This window comes from Rhinopithecus bieti, unplaced genomic scaffold (assembly GCF_001698545.2).
Source record: "Rhinopithecus bieti isolate Rb0 unplaced genomic scaffold, ASM169854v2 scaffold_63316, whole genome shotgun sequence".
NCBI lineage: Eukaryota > Metazoa > Chordata > Mammalia > Primates > Cercopithecidae > Rhinopithecus > Rhinopithecus bieti.
The window spans coordinates 1,566,305-1,585,292 of NW_016824497.1; the positions used below are offsets into that span (position 1 = coordinate 1,566,305).

The 18,988-nt window shown below is 37.2% G+C and overlaps 1 protein-coding gene across 1 annotated transcript in view; it reads left to right on the top strand.

Annotated features, from left to right (window-relative positions):
* TLK1 (tousled like kinase 1) overlaps positions 1–18,988 on the top strand; it is a 163,031-nt gene that overhangs the window by 126,318 nt on the left and 17,725 nt on the right. Inside the window, 2 exon segments of the mRNA XM_017862374.1 lie at positions 12,550–12,647; positions 16,106–16,187. Coding sequence (XP_017717863.1) covers positions 12,550–12,647; positions 16,106–16,187 — 180 coding nt within the window.

An 18,988-nucleotide genomic window follows, 5' to 3' on the forward strand; every position in this document is an offset into this window, starting at 1 on the left:
TGATTTCAGAGAAGTAGTAATAACAGAGTAGGTTTTTTTCCCTCAAAATGAAGTTACCCACAGACATAAAATTCTTTTTCTTTCACCCAATTTTTTGTGCTTTCTGCTTGTCAGGTTCTTTAAATTTTTTAAATAGGCTGAATTATAGGTAAAATTGAATGAGTGAACTAATTGGAGATAGTATCTGTGAAGTTGTCTCCATGGGATCGGGTGAGGTAGGACAGAGAAACCCATTCTGGTAGCAGCTACTATTACACTGCATACTAATTTGTTTTGGAAATGTTATTAATATGCTGGGGACTCCTACCATTTAATTATAGGGAATAGAAAATTATTATATATAATTTGCATTAGTATCATTTAATATGCTATATCTGTCTAGGCCAACTGCCCAGAAAGCTTCAACCTAAACTACTTGAACAGTGAATTCAAAAATGATTTATTTTGGTCTTTTTGTTTTTTAAGTAGTTCTATTTTGTTCTATTGCAATTATTGACTGCTTTTCCTGCTCTTTGAGACTTAGTTGACAACTTCAGTCTATTCTCTATAATAGATGGAGCTATAGAGCTATCGTAATAGTTCTATGATAATGATAGAACCATGTAAAGGAAGTATAGAAGGGAAAAGGGAGTTTTTAGTACAGGATGAGTCATAAGTATTTGTGTGCCCACCTAAACTGTTTTTATAATGAGTTCATGAGGGCCTATGCTTGATGTCTCGTATAAAGATTTACCAGTTATTTTCTAACCAGCCTGTGGTGATAAAGGAATACTTACTTAGTTATAGTGATTCCAAGATGTACTTGAGAGTTTTGCTGAAGGGTTACTATTTTCACATGTAATACCGAATTTCAGATTACTTTTTCTAAATGATGACATTTTACATGTGCACCTTATTTTATGAAAATCTGTTATAAAATCTGAAATTGTAAAGCAGTTAAATTCAGAATTAGCTATTTGTATTACAAAAAAGTACACTTTGAAAAGGCTTCAAAGGAGGGTTTGTTTTTGTTTTGGTTGGTTGGTTTTAAAGCTTTCCTGGTACTTTGAAAACACTGGTTTCTGTGAAAAACACTTTTCTAACGTAAAGTATACTTAGTGTCCAAATATTATACAGACATTTGTAAAATGTTGTAGAACACTAAACCTTCTAACCTTCGTATTCTCCTCTTTCCCAGTGTTTGACTTCTGTATTTTTCGTATTTACTTACTCTTTCCTGTAACTATCCCTTCCATAATCTTTTTCCTGCTTTTTTTTTTTCTAGCTTTTATCAGATTTACTGAGCAGTCTTAGATTTCTAACTTTATCTTCTTTTTAACTAATTTACAACATAAATTTTCTTTGACCTTCATCGTGGAATATTTTGGGGAAATGGATTAACAATAATGCTGAAACATACTCTCATGTCATGAATACCCAGATTTTCTTCTGAGAGACTATTTTGGGTGAGAAGAATGAGTGTATTATAAAGAAAGTGGCCAGTAGTACATACAGGGAACAAAATTAAGCAAGTAATGTCTCCTGAGAGCATAAATAGCGGTTGCCTGCTTAGAACTGAGTATTAATTTTTGAGTTATACAGTTAAAAAATAATAAGCAATGTTACATGTATACAAATAAGTTATTTGGTATTCTGAAGCACAGTGGGAAAAAAGGTCATTCTGTTTTCTAAAAAAGATTAAACAGACTTTTAACACACACAGGACAGGCTTGAGTCAAACGAAAAGATATTATCACTTCTGTCTTAATCAGCTTCTGGGTTTATTAAGCAGACGTGAACTGGTACTCCAACTTGTAAGTATACAGCTTCTACCATAGGCTGGATCTGAATATTTGATGCCCCTTGTGTCCTGCACAGGAAATATAACCAGTCAGTTTGTGCTTTAGATTTGGAACCTGGCATACTCTTGCATTAGCACGGGTGACTCTCTTGCCCTTTGTCCCTTCAATAAATTCTTAACATTAAGCAGAATTAATTATTAGACTAACTTTCTTAGCACTGAAGGACGAAAGTTCGTTGAGGAAGCCCATGGCATATGGACATATGAGAATAGACAGGCCTGTTTACTTTTTCTTGAAGTGGATAATTTATGACATGCATTGTATTTCATAATGATAATCACTATAATTGAAAAGCTGAACTAAAATATGAAAAAGTATGTTTACCTTTGAATAAATCATAAAGTTTAGTTCATATTTTATACTGTTCTTCAGGGTTAGAAAAATAATAAATCCAAACATAGCCTTACTCTGTTATCCAAAGTGTGATAGAGTAAGGAATGAGAGTCAGGCAGAAACCTCCAGAAGTAAGTACTTGGCTAAAATAAATAGGTGTTGCTAGTTATTACCAAAAAGTAAATGTAAACTTACTTATGGGCTTATTAATTTTCTCTTCTGAGATTAGGGAAATCACTGTGGAGCATCACTTTTTTTTCCCCTCAACTGTATCAAGAATTCTTTTATGTAATATTTATTGTTTTAGTTGTTCCCAGTTTATGCAGTCATTGCTCACCCATTTATTAAGTGATTTATTGCCGTACTCTGCCTGACACAGGCATAATTCAAATTCCCATTTTAATGGAATTACATATTACTTTTTATAGACTTTGAAGCTTTAACCATTTTTGAGTGAACATTAATTACACCTTTTTGAATGCCCAGATCTATATATACTTCCCCTGGAGTAATACCACCAGTAAGTGACAAAGCCAAAACTTGAACCATTCCCAGTCCTATTTCAATACTGTACCCATGTGATTAATTCCTAGAATTATTTTGTTGTAGACTAATAGTAAGTTGATTCATTGTATTCTGAAAAATTAATTCATTGTGGCTTTCCTTGCATCTCTGTTAAGTACTGAACTGTTTGCTTTTCCCTAAGTTTTTTTTTTTTTTTTTTTTTGGTGTATTGGGGGGGCGTGAACATACTATTTCATTTTCATTACAGATAAAGGAGAACCGTTTTAAGTTTAATTATTTTTCATACACATTCTTTTTCTTCTTCTTTCACATATTTTCTGTCCTTGGGATTCAGTTTAGTGTACTGCTTGTCATGAACTACAGTATTTCTTTGTTATTTAACTAATATATTGATTTTTCACTCATTTATTTTTAAGATGGTCAGGTCAACAAAGACCTTTTAAAAAACATTTTTTAATACAAATTCAAATAATTTTAAAATATATCTTAAGGAATTCTTAGAATAGAACTGTATAATAAAATATATGGAGACTATACAAATTATTCCTGAAAGTATTTCAGAAGGAACAAGTAACTTTTTTGGTTATCATTAATTATATACAGACTTCCCCAGTTATTAATAAAAGCTTGTAGTTGCGAAGAGAGTAATTTCCTATCTTTAAAAAGTTGTTAAATTGAGGCAAAGCTTCTAATGATCCTATTTTATCTACCTGTGCCCATGTGGAATCGTGGGTTCAAGGAAACCAACCAAAAACCTGCTGGCTCTTATAATTGATAAGGTTTTGATAGCTGTCTCTGACAAATTCAAATTATGGGAAAACAATTTATCTTTGTGATTCAGAAGCTCTGCTAGATTGATTATATAGTCAGATCTTTATTCTGGAGTTGAAGAAAATGGTATGGATTTGCTTTCAAGGATTGTCACTAAATTAACACATAAAACTAAAAATAAAATACAATCCCTGCAAAATTAAATTCCTTGAAATGTCCATGTTTTTAAAAAGATACAAGTTACTAGTCATAATACCCCACACTGATGAGTAAATGAGAATTTTGAAAGTTATTGGGTCCAGTAACTATGTCTTGAGACTGCTGCAGCTCAAGTTTATGATATGAACAACATGTGGGTATGTTACTCTTTATTTTCTTGTCTTCAAATTTTTTTGTCTTCTGGGTTTTAAAATATTTGATTAGTTGGAGAGAATGTGTTTAGAAAGTGTGACATCTCAGTATGGAGTATTAAATAGTGTAGTAGGGATTGGCTTTAACGTGTGTGTTTTGGTATGTGTGTGAGTGTGTGTGAGTGCATTTGACTTATGAGCCCTGAATATAAGTGCCAGAGTTTTATTTGAAAAACATAACCAATTTGTAATTGAAACAGGATTAGTCAAGAATCATCAGCACCAACACAAATGTATCTTTGCAGACCGAAGGAATCAGCTAAACAATTTACAGTCATCTCAATCTCTACTAAAACAAAAATCACATCCAACATGCCACCTGACACCATTTCTTTCTCTCTCTCTCCTTTGCTCCTTGCGATGTGGCATTCATCTCTCCTTGTGCCTCCGTTCTGAAGAGATAACAGTATAGCAACAACTCTGCCACTGAAATCCTGTTCTCTGATCGATATTGGCACCTGCAAAGAGAAACAACCAGTAACAGGCAGCAGCAGCATCAGTATTAATCTTCCATGATGAAATCTTTACAGGTCAAGAACAAGTACACAGCTCTTTTCTCACTCCTTCACAGTGGACCATGCAACTAGTTGAAATGGAAGACAATGGATTGTCTACAAGCCTTTTGAACAGTGGAGAATACAGGGCGTTGGCTTTAGGTGAATTGACCCCCAAATATTCTTGAAGTTTGGTGTCCCCGTTGGTCTTTCTTTCTAGAACACCATTGTCATCTGACTTATCAAACCCTTAGTATGACCACAAAGAATAAGTTTTTATATGTGACATTTTTTGTCACTTTAGGTTTGAATGAAAATAATGAGCAGTATAATGCTAGAGGGCTTAATCATTAAACATGTTGTTCATCTTTATATTTGTAGCCATGACTGGAAGAAATCTTCTAGGAATTCTCTCAGTTAAAGCCAACTACATTGTGCGTGATGCTTCCGTAGAACCTGACACAAGATGCTGCTTGTGTAGGCAGTTTTCAGTGGAATTCTGGGGAAAGTACACTATACTAGAAAAAGTCGTGATTAAGCCCATGAAGAATGTTAAAAGATTCCTGATTTCTTGGTGTGTGTGTGTGTGTGTGTGTGTGTGCGCGCGCGCGTGCCCCAGAAAGGTGCCAAGAAGAGTGCTGGAATTCTAACTTTACAATTTGTCCTTACTACTATTTTCCATTTAAAAATGAGTAGTTGTCCCAAAAAGATGACTGTGGTGAGAGAACATTAAATAGCTGTAGATGGGAAAACTCATTAGTGTTTACGTTCTTATCTCTTACTCACATTTGGACCTACAGACTATCCTGGCTCTATTTTTCCCTATTTATAATCACACAGCCTTAACTTGGTAGTAGATAATGTTCAGCTACCAAAATGAAAATGTAGAGGTAAAAGGTGTTTTACTTCCCCTTTGTGTGTGTGTGTGTTTGTGTGTGTGTGTGTTTTCACCCAGGCTGGAGTGCAGTGGCACAATCTTGGCTTACTGCAACCTCCGCCTCCCAGTTTCAAGCGATTCTCCTGCTTCAGCCTCCTGAATAGCTGAGATTACAGGCGCACGCCATCATGCCTGGCTAATTTTTATATGTATTTTTTAGTAAAGACGAGGTTTCACCGTGTTGGTCAGGCTGGTCTGGAACTCTTGACCTTGTGATCTGCCCGCCTCAGCCTCCCAAAGTGCTGGGATTACAGGCGTGAGTCACCGTGCCTGACCCACAGTGTTTAGTATTAATCCTGTGGTTATACAGGCAATGGAATTTAAAACATTTTGGAGGCCGGGCGCGGTGGCTCAAGCCTGTAATCCCAGCACTTTGGGAGGCCGAGATGGGCGGATCACGAGGTCAGGAGATCGAGACCATCCTGGCTAACACGGTGAAACCCCGTCTCTACTAAAAAATACAAAAAACTATCTGGGCGAGGTGGCGGGCGCCTGTAGTCCCAGCTACTCGGGAGGCTGAGGCAGGAGAATGGCGTGAACCTGGGAGGCGGAGCTTATAGTGAGCTGAGATCTGGCCACTACACTCCAGCCTGGGCCACAGAGCGAGACTCCGTCTCAAAAAAAAAAAAAACATTTTGGAAAGAATCTTAGAAATCATGTTAGCCATCAGCAGGGTTTGTAATTCAGATCTGTAAATTCAGTTCAGAGATAACTTTCACAAAAAAGTGAAAACAGTTGCTTGGCTACCAGCCCTTCCCAATCATAACTGTAAATCCATGCCATATGCATAATGAGTCTGTAGAAGACTAGGTTTAAAAGGAAGCAGAGGCCGGGCGTGGTGGCTCATGCCTGTAATCCCAGCGCTTTGGGAGGCAGAGGCCAGAGGAGCGCTTCAGCCCAAGAGTTGGAAATCTTGTCTCTACCAAGAAAAAAAGTTGAGGCGGGGAAGCAGAAAAGAAAACTGGAAGAAGGACTGCAGTACACTACACGAAGGCATTGCACCAGTGTGTGCTCAGGCTTGGTGTCAGCCCCTTGGTTAGTGTGGAACGTTACAGAATTTCACTCCTATAATACAGCAGCTGTAAATATTTTTAAGACAAGTGTGCTAGATATTTAAATTTTGCCAATAAGTTGAATTCTTAAACATTTATTTGATGCTGGGGAGGTAGTTTTTGTTTTGTTTTGTTAGAGGAACTGACAGAATTAAAACCTGCCTATTTTAATAGTCATTCCAAGTTATGGGTATTAATGTACGTATTTATGCATTTGAAGGGAGAATAAACCATTACCCCCTCCACACACACCCAGAAAAACAGGAAATGAAGTGTGTAGAGAGCAAAACATTGAGTAAAGGTACTAATTTTCTAAGCTAGTTGAACACACCTGAGGTGATACAGTATGCTCTCATCAGTAATAAGCCACTTTAGTAATTGGGGATGGGAGTGGAGGGAAGACTTATATAATTAGGAAAGAAAGCCCCCAGTATTTAATGATCTTTGTCTTTTCTCCTTCTCCTACCCTTCTTCCCAATCTATACAATTATTCTCAAGCAAAAATATGATTATGGTGCAATAGTTTCAAAATTCAGACCTACTTTGTCTAGGTGGTTATTTTGATTGGTTGGTTGGCTGGCTGGCTTTTACTTTTATTGGTTCATATCTCACACATTCATATTTAGGATATGGGAAAGCATATAATATGGTGACATAATAAGGATAAATTTGAAGTAAATTGGTAATTTTCTCAATTTTTTTTTGCACTGCCCTTCATTTTAATTAGCTTTTTTTTTTTTTTTTTTAAAGACAGTCTCGCTGTGTCACCAAGGCTGGAGTGCAGTGGTGCAATCTGGGCTCACTGCAACCTCCAACTCCTGGGTTCAAGCGATTCTCCTGCCTCAGCCTTCCAAGTACCTGGGACTACAGGCTCCTGCCACCATGCCCGGCTAATTTATATATTTTTAGTAGAGACGGGGTTTCACTATGTTGGCCAGGCTGGTCTCAAACTCCTGACCTCGTGAGCCACCCACCTCGGCCTCCTGAAGTGCTGGGATTATAAGCATGAACCACTGCACCTGGCCCTTAATTAGATTTTAATAGTGCCTTTTGTTAATCTCACCTTTCGCTTTCTTGGTGGTAAACTTTTAGAATGGCATTATAAATAGTTTGTGAAATTAAAATTTAATTTTTTGGGGGACTTAGAGATGTTAACTTTTAAGGGATTAATACTGTTCACATTACTAAAGTGAATTTGGTGTTAAATTGTTTTTTTTGTTTGTTTTTCTGAGACGGAGTCTCACTCTGTTGTCATCCAGGCTGGCTGGAGTGCAGTGGTGTGATCTTGGCTCACTGCAACCTCGGTCTCCTGGGCTCAAGTGATTCTTGTGCCTCGTCCTCCCGAGTAGCTGGGGTTGCAGGCAAGCACCACCATGTCCAGCTAATCTTTGTATTTTTAGTAGAAAAAGGGTTTCGCCATGTTGGCCAGGCTGGTCTCGAACTCATGACCTCAGGTGATCCACCAGCCTTGGTTTTCCAAAGTGCCGGGATTACAAGCGTGAGCCACCGCACCTGGCTGGTGTTAAAACCTCATTCCGAACTGGTTTTCTTAATCAAGTAGTGTTGTTACGGTGAATAGACTGTTTCAAGCTATATTCTTCTACCAACTCCCATAGGTTATAGGCATGCTGAGAATAATACGTCAAAATACTTCCTATTTTATCTTGGCTTTATGCGAAGGCAGTTCTTAAAAATTGAGTTTTTTGGTAGAGAGAATATGTAACGTATTCAGGATTTGCTAAATAACTTTAAACTAGCAAGTTTAATTTTTTCAGGAAATGTATTGGCTTTACATATAAAATGTGTTTTATAACTTTTAAACCTTATAGTTTTAATGCCTACCATATTTCACCTTTTAATAATTGCCTTTTGAAAAAAATGCCATTATGAGAAATGTTCCAGAATACTCCAGATTCATCTACCATTTTCTTTTCTTTTTTAAAAACATCTCCCTCACATAGGAACCACCTATCATTTTTAACCTGGAGTTTTACAGAAATTCTGCATTGCTACAGCCTACATTTGGCTTATAGACTTGAGCCAGAGGAATATTAAGTTGCCATAAGAGACTTTGATTACAAATAGAAAGCATTTCTATGCTGAAGATCTGGTGAGGGACAAAGTCTTTTAGTGAAGTTGCTGTGGGATTTATCCGTACACATTTTTTTTTTTTTAATTTTAATTGTTAGAAGGTAGTGTTTTTTGCAGATTACTTAAACAATGAGACAGTGTTGAGATCTGTTGTATACCTGTCTGACTTGGCTTTTTATGTGAGAGTATTAGATTTTATTTTAAAATACTGTTAAAATAGCTATAGTATGTATTGTTGAATTTTCCATTGTATTTTTTGTTTAAACAGAAAAGAGCCATGTCCTTTTATTGTGTGTTTAATTGCCAAACCTACCTCTCTCTTTAATACAGTCTGTTCTTATTTATGTCTCTTCTTCATTGTAATAGCCTACAGAGACCAGTTCATTTCTGGAGATGCTATTTGTCTCTTTGTTTCTTCTAGATTTTCTCTGCTTTCGTTAACTGCTCAACTAGTGTATGAATTCAGGACTAAAACTTGGTGTTCTTACTAAGCACAACTTAGCTGATTGGATTGTCTCCTTTCAGTCTACTCATCTGGCCTAGTTTTGCTATGAGTTTGAGGATTCTATTCTGTGATGAATTCAGATCAATTGTAAGCCTAGTTAATCCTGTCTTCTCCTGAACCCTTGGAAAAAGAGTAATTCTGAGGATGGCCCAGAGGTTAACGTCAGTCTCAGGCAAGGAGAATGTAGGCTACTGGATAGATCTTTGGAAACGATCTGTAGCAAAGATAAGTTAGTAGTTCAAACTATTGTACCCTGGGCCAAACCAAAACTGGGCCTTGCCCCATTCTCTGAGGACAAGGTGCTAGATAGTACTGCCCTAGCATTTACCTACAAGTATGTGTGTTGGCCGTAACAAAATACCAGACTGGGCACCTAAACAACAGATATTTATTCTAGAAGTCCATGACAAGATCAGGCAGAGTTTGGTTTTGGGTAAGGGCTCTCTTGCTGGTTTGCAGATAACCACCCTCTCACTTTGTCCTCACATGGCCTTTTCTCTGTGCTCCTTGGATGGGGGTGGGGGGACCTTTCTTCTCATAAGGCCACTAATCCCATCATGAAGGCCCCATAACCTAATCCAACCTTGAGTACCTCCCAAAGGCCTCATCTTCAAATGCTGCCCTATTAGGAAATAAGGGCTTCAATACATGAATTTTGGGGGAACACAGACATTCAGCTCATCACAATATATGTACTTTTTCTTAATGGAATTTTAGAATAGCAGAGTTACCTTTCCCCCAGAAGTGTGTCAGTTTGCTTGAAGTCTAAGATATTGCGAAATACTAAGTTACAAGATGAAAGACAAATATATTTCACTGAGTATGGTGGGTTTATATCTATCTATATAAGACATAATTTCTTCCCTTGACATTTCCTTCTAAATACCCAGAATCCATCTTTTTTTCTTTCTCTAATGCTACTGACATTTTGTTTTTCTTCCAGTAAACTTAACAATTCAAATGGAATGAAACTTGCTTGTGCTTTTATTTTGTAAGATTTTATGGGACATATTTGTCATGTTTTAGAGGCAAAAAAAAAAAAGCTTGCTTTAATTTGCTGATACAGACATACATTTTACTTTAACAAGTATTTATTTTGTAATATTGATTACTACCATTGTATAGACATCTGAAGGTTATAAAACAAATGTAGTTTTGTTCCTCAGCAACCTATTTGAATCTTGTAACATGTATTTATGACTCAATAAAATTTAGCTTTTATAAATTCACTGTTGAGATAGTTTCCCCATGCCACAATTTCAAATAAAGGTTAAAACAAGTATTTATTCTAATAGGCTTTTCACAATTTTATCAGATTATTTAAACTTTCACCAGCCTACCAAATGTTGAGTAGCTTCCTACACGTATGACAGTCAATAAGTTCTTGAGCAGCAAATGTTAGTAATACGCAGGGGAAAAGTCGTTGCTTTCTAGATTCTAGTCTAGATTAGAACTGAATCTAGATTCTAGATTTCTAGTGTAAATTAAATTCTTTCATACTCCTGGGTAAACCTGTATGGCCAGTTTCTTATCTATTTTACATGGCTAAACTATGATAACTAAGCTGTGTTTTGAGTTTTTTGTCTCAAAGCTTTAAAATTTACTTCCTGTTTTTATAATGAAACTTTGATTATTGAATCTCCTAAGATATCACTTTTAAAATTAAAATTAAAATATATGTGACTGAAGCTATTAATGAGGAAATTTCAGTTAAATTAAGACAATCTATGTAGTGTACCTATTTTAGAAAATCTCCCAATAATTCTAGAAAGATTTATCTTCATTTGAATTTATTTTGAAATTTTCTGTTTGCCATGTAATATCAAATGTGCATTAAATATCTCTGCAACAAGTAGTGGTTGAATTTCATTTTAAAATAATAAAAGTAACCTTAAGATAGAGATATAATTTGTTTTTTCCTCTTAATGCTTAAAATATTCCTCTGAATTTCTGTCTTAGGTACCGTTGTAATAAGCTTTATACCTCTACTATCTGTCTTTGAATGAAATGATAATATTTATATTTTCAAAGTAAATTTCAGAGTTATATTTTGAGGTAAAGAATTTTTTATATCAAAAGATAAATTGCTAAAAGAAGCAAAGGAGCTGATGAAATATTTAAATGCATTATTCAGAAAAAACTTCTGTTCCATGTGGTCTAGATGTACAATTCTAGTGGGTACACATTATGCCAAGGTGATCTGTATTTCTTTACTTCAAAATTATGTACTAAAAATATTCTAAGCTGGGCATGGTGGCTCACACCTATAATCCCAACACTTTGGGAGGCTGAAGCAGGAGGATCCCTTGAACTTAGGAGTTCCCTAGCCTGGGCAACATAGTGAGACCCCATCTCTAAAAAGAAAAAAAAAAAAAAGGTGTGGTGGTGCATGCCTGTGGTCCTAGCTACTTGGGAGGCTGAGGCAGGAGGATTGCTTGAGCCTGGGAGGTCAAGGCNTTTTCTTGCTGGCCAGTGGTGGCGGGGTGGAGAGTGGGGATGGAGTTTCCCTCTTGTTGCCCAGGCTGAAGTGCAATGGTGCGCTCTCAGCACACTGCAACCTCCGCCTCCCAGGTTCAAGCAATTCTCCTGCCTCAGCCTCCCGAGCAGCTGGGATTACAGACATGTGCCACCACGCCTGGCTAATTTTGTATTTTTAGTAGAGACGGGGTTTCTCCATGTTGGTCAGGCTGGTCTCGCACTCCCGACCTCAGGTGATCCGCCCGCCTTGGCCTCCCAAAGTCCAAAGTGCTGGGATTACAGGTGTGAGCCACCACACCCAGCTCTAGTCTTACCCATTTTTTAAGTAGTAGTCAAATTTGTATTGACAAAGGGGTGTGTGTGTGTGAATGAATGAATGACATGAGTGATAGGTGTACTTACTTGTTTTGGTGGCTAGTCTAAAAGTTGTGTATTTTAAGACAAAAATGTATTTGTCACAATATTTATATTGATTATTAAATTTCTTTAAGATTTATTTACTTCTGCTCTGATACCTTAGGGTCTGCTACAGCAATCTATAAATTTTTTGTTGTAATGTCTCTTTAGGATTGCAGTGAGATTTATCCAAGTGAGTGGTCAATTTGTGTTTGTGTGTGTGTGTGTGTGTGTGTGTGTGTGTATGTATGTATGTATGTATTTGTACTCCAAATGCTGTAAGGTGTAGGAAGAATCATTCTTTTTTCTTTCTTCCTTTTTTAACTATTATAAAATATTTTCATTTTATTTGTTTTCTACTAGTAAATTATTCCTTCTTAAATTAAAATTTGCATGGACTAGAAATAGCTCATTTTATGTTATGTCAGTTTTCAACTACCTTTCAGTATACACGTTATAAAAATAGATTTCTTGTAGTACAGAATAAAACCTAGCATCTCATTAGGTATAGATTTTCATGTGGAGGATGGTTTCTTGAAATAGGTTTTTGCCTTACCTCATTCCATCTTTTGGGCATTGAAAAGAGCACTTTGGTCTTTTAACTCTATAATATACTATTCTTCCCATCACTGTAAAAAATTGATGCATGGGTAAAAATATCTTTTTTATATCGCAAATAAATTGAGCTTGTTATAGTCCCCTCTCTTCATTTTCAGGAAGAGGCAGAAATCCAGGCAGAACTTGAACGTTTGGAAAGAGTCAGAAATCTTCACATACGTGAGCTGAAAAGAATAAACAATGAAGATAATTCACAGTAAGTCATTATTTGCATTTCACAGTTTTATATTATTAAAACTCCTCCTCCACTCCCCGCCCCGTAGAGAGCGTAAACACAATATTTCCTTCTTGGGTTGTCTCATTGTACTTAGAAAAGATCCAAAGTCGTTCCCATGGCTTGGAAGGCCTTTTATGATCTGGTCCCTGGCCACCTAACTGTCCTCACTTCTCTTAAAACATGTCAAGGGCATTCCCATCTCAGTGGGCTTCTGTGCTTATTACCGTTTCCTCTGCCTGGATGTTCCTCCTCTAAACACCTAATTGGCTTAATTACTTATCTCACTCCAAATGTTCTTTAGAAAGGCCATTCTTAGACCACCCTATTTAAAGTCGTAGTCCCTAGCCAGGCCCAGTGGTGCTCACCTGTAGTTCCAGCTACTCAGGAGGCTAAAGTAGGAGGATTGCTTTGGCCAGGAGTTCAAAACCAGCCTCGTCAACATAGTGAGACCCCATTTCTTTAAAAAAAAAAAAAAAAAAAAAAAAATCTCTGCCTCTTCATATCCTCTTTTAGTATTGTTACCTTGCTTTACATTTTCACAATGTTGATCACTATCTGGAATTATAAATTTATTTTGTAGTTATTATCTCCTCCCTCTAGAATGTAAGCTTCATGAGTGCAAGGACTTGGTTTTGTTCTTGCTGTATCCATAAAGCCTAGACCAGTGCCTGACATATGGCAGGCACTTAATAAATATTTGAATACCAAAGTTAATGTTACAGTAGTGAAGGAGAAATTATTTCAACCAGAAGTATTTCAGTAAGCCATGTATCCCACATTATGCAAGAATTGGGAGAGAAATGGAAAAGTAGAGGTTACAGTCTGTGTTCTTAATCGGTTGTCAGAATGAGTGCCATAGACAGTACATGTTGAAGCAATTGAAGGGAAAGAAAATATCTGTGGGCTTGTGGGAGCTTCATGAAAAAGACAGAAATTGAGCAAGACGTAGAAGTAGAAATTAAGCAAGGTACTACTTGGATTTAGCTGATGTAAAAGAGAGGAAAGGTTTCTTTTTACACTTCATCTTTAAGACTATTCATGTAGTTTAAAGCTTCATGAGTTAATACAAGTATCAGAATAGGAAGTGGCCAATTTCTGAGTGAAATAAAATCTTGCTTAGAAAGGCCTTGTGATGTCTGTGTATATGTGTAATTCATAAATACACAGATCATTCCATTGTGTGCAGGGAAAGAAATAATATAGTTCTGGAATAACCTAAATTATGTCAGATTAAAATTCTAATGAAAGCCAGGTGTGCTGGCTTACGCCTGTAATCCTTGCACTTTGGGAGGCCAGTGCAAGCAAATCACTTGAGCCCAGGAGTCGAGAACGAGGCTGAGCAAGGTGGAAAAACACTGTCTCTACAAAAAAATACAAAACTTAGCAGGGAATGGTGGCATGCACCTGTTGTCGCAGCTACTTGGCAGACTGAGGTGGGAGGATCGCCTGAGCCTGGGATGTTGAGCCTGCAGTGAGCCTAGATTGCACTCCAGCCTGAGTGATAAAGTGAGACTTTGTCTCAAAAAAAAAAAAAAAAAAAAAAAAAAAAAAAAAAAAAAAAAGGTGAGGGGCCAGGTGTGGTGGCTCACGCCTGTAATCCCAGCACTTTGGGAGGCTGAGGTGGGTGGATCACTTGAGGTTAGGAGTTCGAGACCAGCCTGGCCAACATGGTGAAACCCCATCTCTACTAAAAATTAAAGAACTAGCCGGGCATTGTGGTGGGCGCCTGTAATCCCAGCTAGTTGGGAGGGCTGAGGCAGGAGAATCACTTGAACCCGGGAGGCGGAGGTTGCGCCACAGCACTCCAGTCTGGGCAACAGAGCAAGACTCTGTCAAAAAAAAAAGTGAGAGTCTGTCTAAAAAAGAAAATCTAATAGAGCATATGGTAGAAAACTAATTTAAGACTAACTGTTCTGAAAATTACATTTCAAATTTTGTGGATCTGACTTACATTGATGAAAATAAAATCAGCTGTTACAGCTTTACAGTGTGACTTGAAACGAAGCAGAAATTTCTTATATCTATAAGTTTTTCAAGAAAAAGCTTAAAGTACTTAATCTGTAGTCAGTTGATTTTGAAAACAATAATAAAATACAATGTATTTTGGCCAGGCGTGGTGGCTCATGCCTGTAATCGCGGCACTTTGGGAGGCCGAGGCAGGGGTATCACGAGGCCAGGAGTTTGAGACCAACCTGGCCAATATGGTGAAACCCCGTCTTTATTAAAAATACAAAAATTAGCTGGGCGTGGTGGCACATGCCTGTAGTCCTAACTAATCGGGAGGCTGAGACAGAAGAATTGCTTTAACCCGGGAGGCGGAGGCTGCAGTGAGCCGAGATGAGCCAGAGCGAGTCTCTGTCTCAAAACAAACAAAAAAAGCGATGTGTTAGCATTGTAAAGCTAACATTGGTTTTTTTTGTTTGTTTTGTTTTGTTTTGTTTTTTTGAAAGTGTACATTTTGGAACCATAATTTTCTGCTAAGTCCTGCCTTTTATTAGCTGTTAAGCAAGTTACTTAACTTCTCTTTGCAGCAGTACCTTCATTTATAAAATAGACATAGTTATAGGACCTACCTGATAGGATGAGTTGAAAAGTGAATGAGTTAATACAGGTAAGAGCATAAAACACACAAGTTGAACATCCCAATTTTGGAAATCTGAAATGTAAACTGCTCTGAAATCTGAAAATTTTTGAGCACTGACATGACATTCAAAGGTCATACACAAAGGAAATGCTCATTGGAGCATTTCAGATTTTGGATTTTCAGATTAAGGACGCTCAGTTGGCAGTATCCTAAAATAAAATAAAAAAGAAAATCCAAAATCGGAAACATTTCTGGTTCCAGGTATTTCAATAAGGGATACTCAGCCTATATATGGCAAGTACAATAAATACTAAATAGTAATAGTAGTAGTATTACCTATGAGTGATTTTTTTTTTAATTTTAAAAAATCTTTTTAAAAATTGGTGGTTAATTTATTTTACGAAAGTCCAAAGACAGTAAAATTTAATGATGGCCAGTTTATAATTGTGTTTAATCATATCTCCATACTGTAAAATATTGATTAATTATAACTCCCAATATAAAAGTCTATTTTTTCCAGAGAAGTGATTCATGCTGAGTACATAGAGGATTTTATGAAGCTCTTGGCAATGCAGTAATTGTTAGGTCTTTGTGAGAGTGCTATAACTGGTCATTGATCCTGAATATTGAGCTATAAAAGTTAAGTTTTGTGAGCACCAAAGCTTTAAAATGGGTGGTAGTTGGGCAGGTAGACTGGTAGAGAATGAAAAGAAATATTGAATGAAATTTGAAATTAGCAGTGGAGTAACTGATAAATAAATAGCTAGGAGTAGAATAAGAGAGTAGAACTTCAATGTAGAAGGAATTTGTGTGTGTGTGTTTTAATATGTCTGTTTTTTCCCCCACCCATAAGGTTCAAAGATCACCCAACTTTAAATGAAAGATATTTATTACTTCATCTACTTGGTAGAGGTGGCTTTAGTGAAGTATATAAGGTAATGTAAATTTTATTCTGTTTTTTTACACTAATGTAGCAAGGATATAGGAGTATGTGGTTAAGAAGTACTTATGTTGGCTGGGCATGGTGGCTAACACATGTAACCCCAGGGCTTTGGGAGATGGGAGGGTACCTGAGGCTAGGAGTTTGAGACCAACCTGGGCAACATAGTGAGACCTCATCTCTACTAAAAAAAAAAAAAATCAGCCAGGTGTGGTGGCGTACACATGTAGCCCCAGCTACTCAGGAGGCTGAGGTGGGAGTATATCAGAGTCCAGGAATTCATGGCCACAATAAGCTATGATTGCACCACTGCACTCTAGTCTGGGTGACACAGCAAGACCCTGTCTCAAAAAAAAAAAAAAAAGAAGTACTTGTCTTTTGTTTATCGATTATATGTCCTCATTACAAAAAAGGGTTTGTTGTGGCTTCTGTTGTCTTCTTTCCAGAATCCAAAGACTGTTTGCCACCTGCACAGTCCCTGTGATATTTGTTACCTAGTCAACATTAACCAGTCCAATACAAAGAGTAGCAGCTATTTAAATCAAGATAGGCAGGTGGCCATTTAATACAGTACACTTGTAGAAAGATTGTACCCCTTAATTTAAAAATGTCTGAAGTATTAACATGTCCTGAATTTATCCAAATTTCTACCTATGTCAAGTCCGTTTCTCAAATGCATAAGTATAAATGTAGGCATTTTTACTCCCCATGTTCACTATTTTATACCTTTCTTTCTTTTTTGTACTTTATATTGTATCTTTCAGTGTAACCTTTAAATATTGGATTCCTGAGGTCCCTTTTATCATTCTGTATTCTCTCTTAAGAAGGTTTTTATCCTCTCTCATTCACTGGGTTGTCTATTTGGTGTCACCCCCAGGTGATACACAGCTCACACTTTCTTTCTGAGCTCAGTACCTCAAAGTGTGTTTGTATACATGACTTACCTCATGTGGGTGCTGCATAGGTACTGGAAACTCACATTTGAAATAGAAGTTATCTTCCTCTCCTCTAAAATGCCTTTTAACACTGCTCCTGACTTCCCTGACTTCAGTATATAGCATTGCCATTCATCTGCCTGGTCCCTCAAGTGAAAAAAACACAAAAACCATCGTATGCTCTTCTTTTCCCTTTGTTCCCTTGCCCTCACATATTGTAAGTCCCTAGTTCCTGCTATTATTAATGTCATTAAGTTCTCGTAAATTCAGCCATGACCCTTCCCTTCTGTCTCTTAGCTCAAGGCTTTTTCCGGAACCTCATAGCTGGTTGTCTTCTTTTGGGCGTTGCTTTTCTCAAGTCATTTTGTACACTGCAAATAGAGTAAACTTTTTATAAAAGGCAACCTGATCATCTGTCCTACTTAAAAGCCCCAGTAGCTTCCCATTTGCTCTTAGAATGAAGGGTATATGCTCATCTTTAGTTCCTCTAAACAGCTTCCCGGACCCTCTTCATCTTCTCACATAGATTTGGTGTATTTGATAGTATTACAGATTCCTTGTAATACTTTGTGCTTCATTACATATTGGCATAGTTGGTTAAAAGCTTTGGTTCTGAAGCCAGGCAGCTAAGTTTAAATCCTGACTGCTGTTGACTAATTTTATTAATTTGGGCTTATTATTTAAATCTCTGTCTCATGTCTCCTTCTGGGAATAGTAACAATACCTACATTATAGGGCTGTTGCAGTGATTAACTGAGTTGTCACATGTAAATCACATAGAACATCGGTGCTAAGATAAGCTGATAAGATTATTAGAAATCTTGCCTGTTGGCCATGGCTCATACCTGTAATCTTAGCACTTTGTGGGGCCAAGGCAGGCAGATTGCCTGAACTTAGGAGTTTGAGACCAGTTTGGGCAACATGGCGAACCCCTGTTTCTACTAAAAATACAAAAAAAAGTAGCTCGGCATGATGGCACATGCCTGTAGTCCCAGCTACTTGGAGGCTGAGGCATGATAATTGCTTGAGCCTTGGAGGTGGGAGGTTGCAATGAGCCAAGATTGTGCTACTGCACCCTACCCTGGGGGACAGAGGGAGACACTTTCTCTCAAAAAAAAAAAAAAAAAAGGAATCCTGACTGTTGCATGGGTCAAAGACTATGCCCTTCTCGCTTCTGGTTCTGAGTTGGAAAAATTATGGGATTTAGATTAAGAGAACTTCAGTTCTGGTATCAGTTCAACCATGCACTATTTTTTGTTATTTTGTTAACTTAAATAAGCATTACACGTCAGGGTCCTCACCTTCCTCATTCATCAAAAGTGATCTTTGAGCTCTCTTCCAATTCCTGTTTCTCTGATTCTAGTAATAGTTTATCCTTAAGAACTTAATGGGTGAAGTAGGCTTAACATAAGGTAGAAAAGATTATCATGATAGTTCAGCTGGGATCTAAAAGTCACTAAAAGTGCAGTTAGCATTAGCGTGGCCTAAAAGTTGTTGAGCTTATGAACTTACCATGAGCCTTCATAACAGCCCTCTACCACTGCCTGGTTGTATTTTACATAACTATTTTAGCCTCATAGGTAGGACTTTTGTAGAAGAGGCTTACATAGCGATTAGAAAGTGCAGATTGGGGCCCAGTGACTTGAACTTTCTATACTGACCTAAATACTAGTGACATCATTCTCTAAGCCCTTTAAAGCCCTTTCATGATTGCCAGTTCTGTTGGAAAACAACCAGACAAAAAGCAGATTGTAAGTCAAGAAGTAAAGAGTTGTATTTTATACCAAGGTGGGAGATGTTGAGTCAGTTGCTGAGTGATTGCCATATTAATCTTATAGAAAGGTATACTTCTACTCACCTG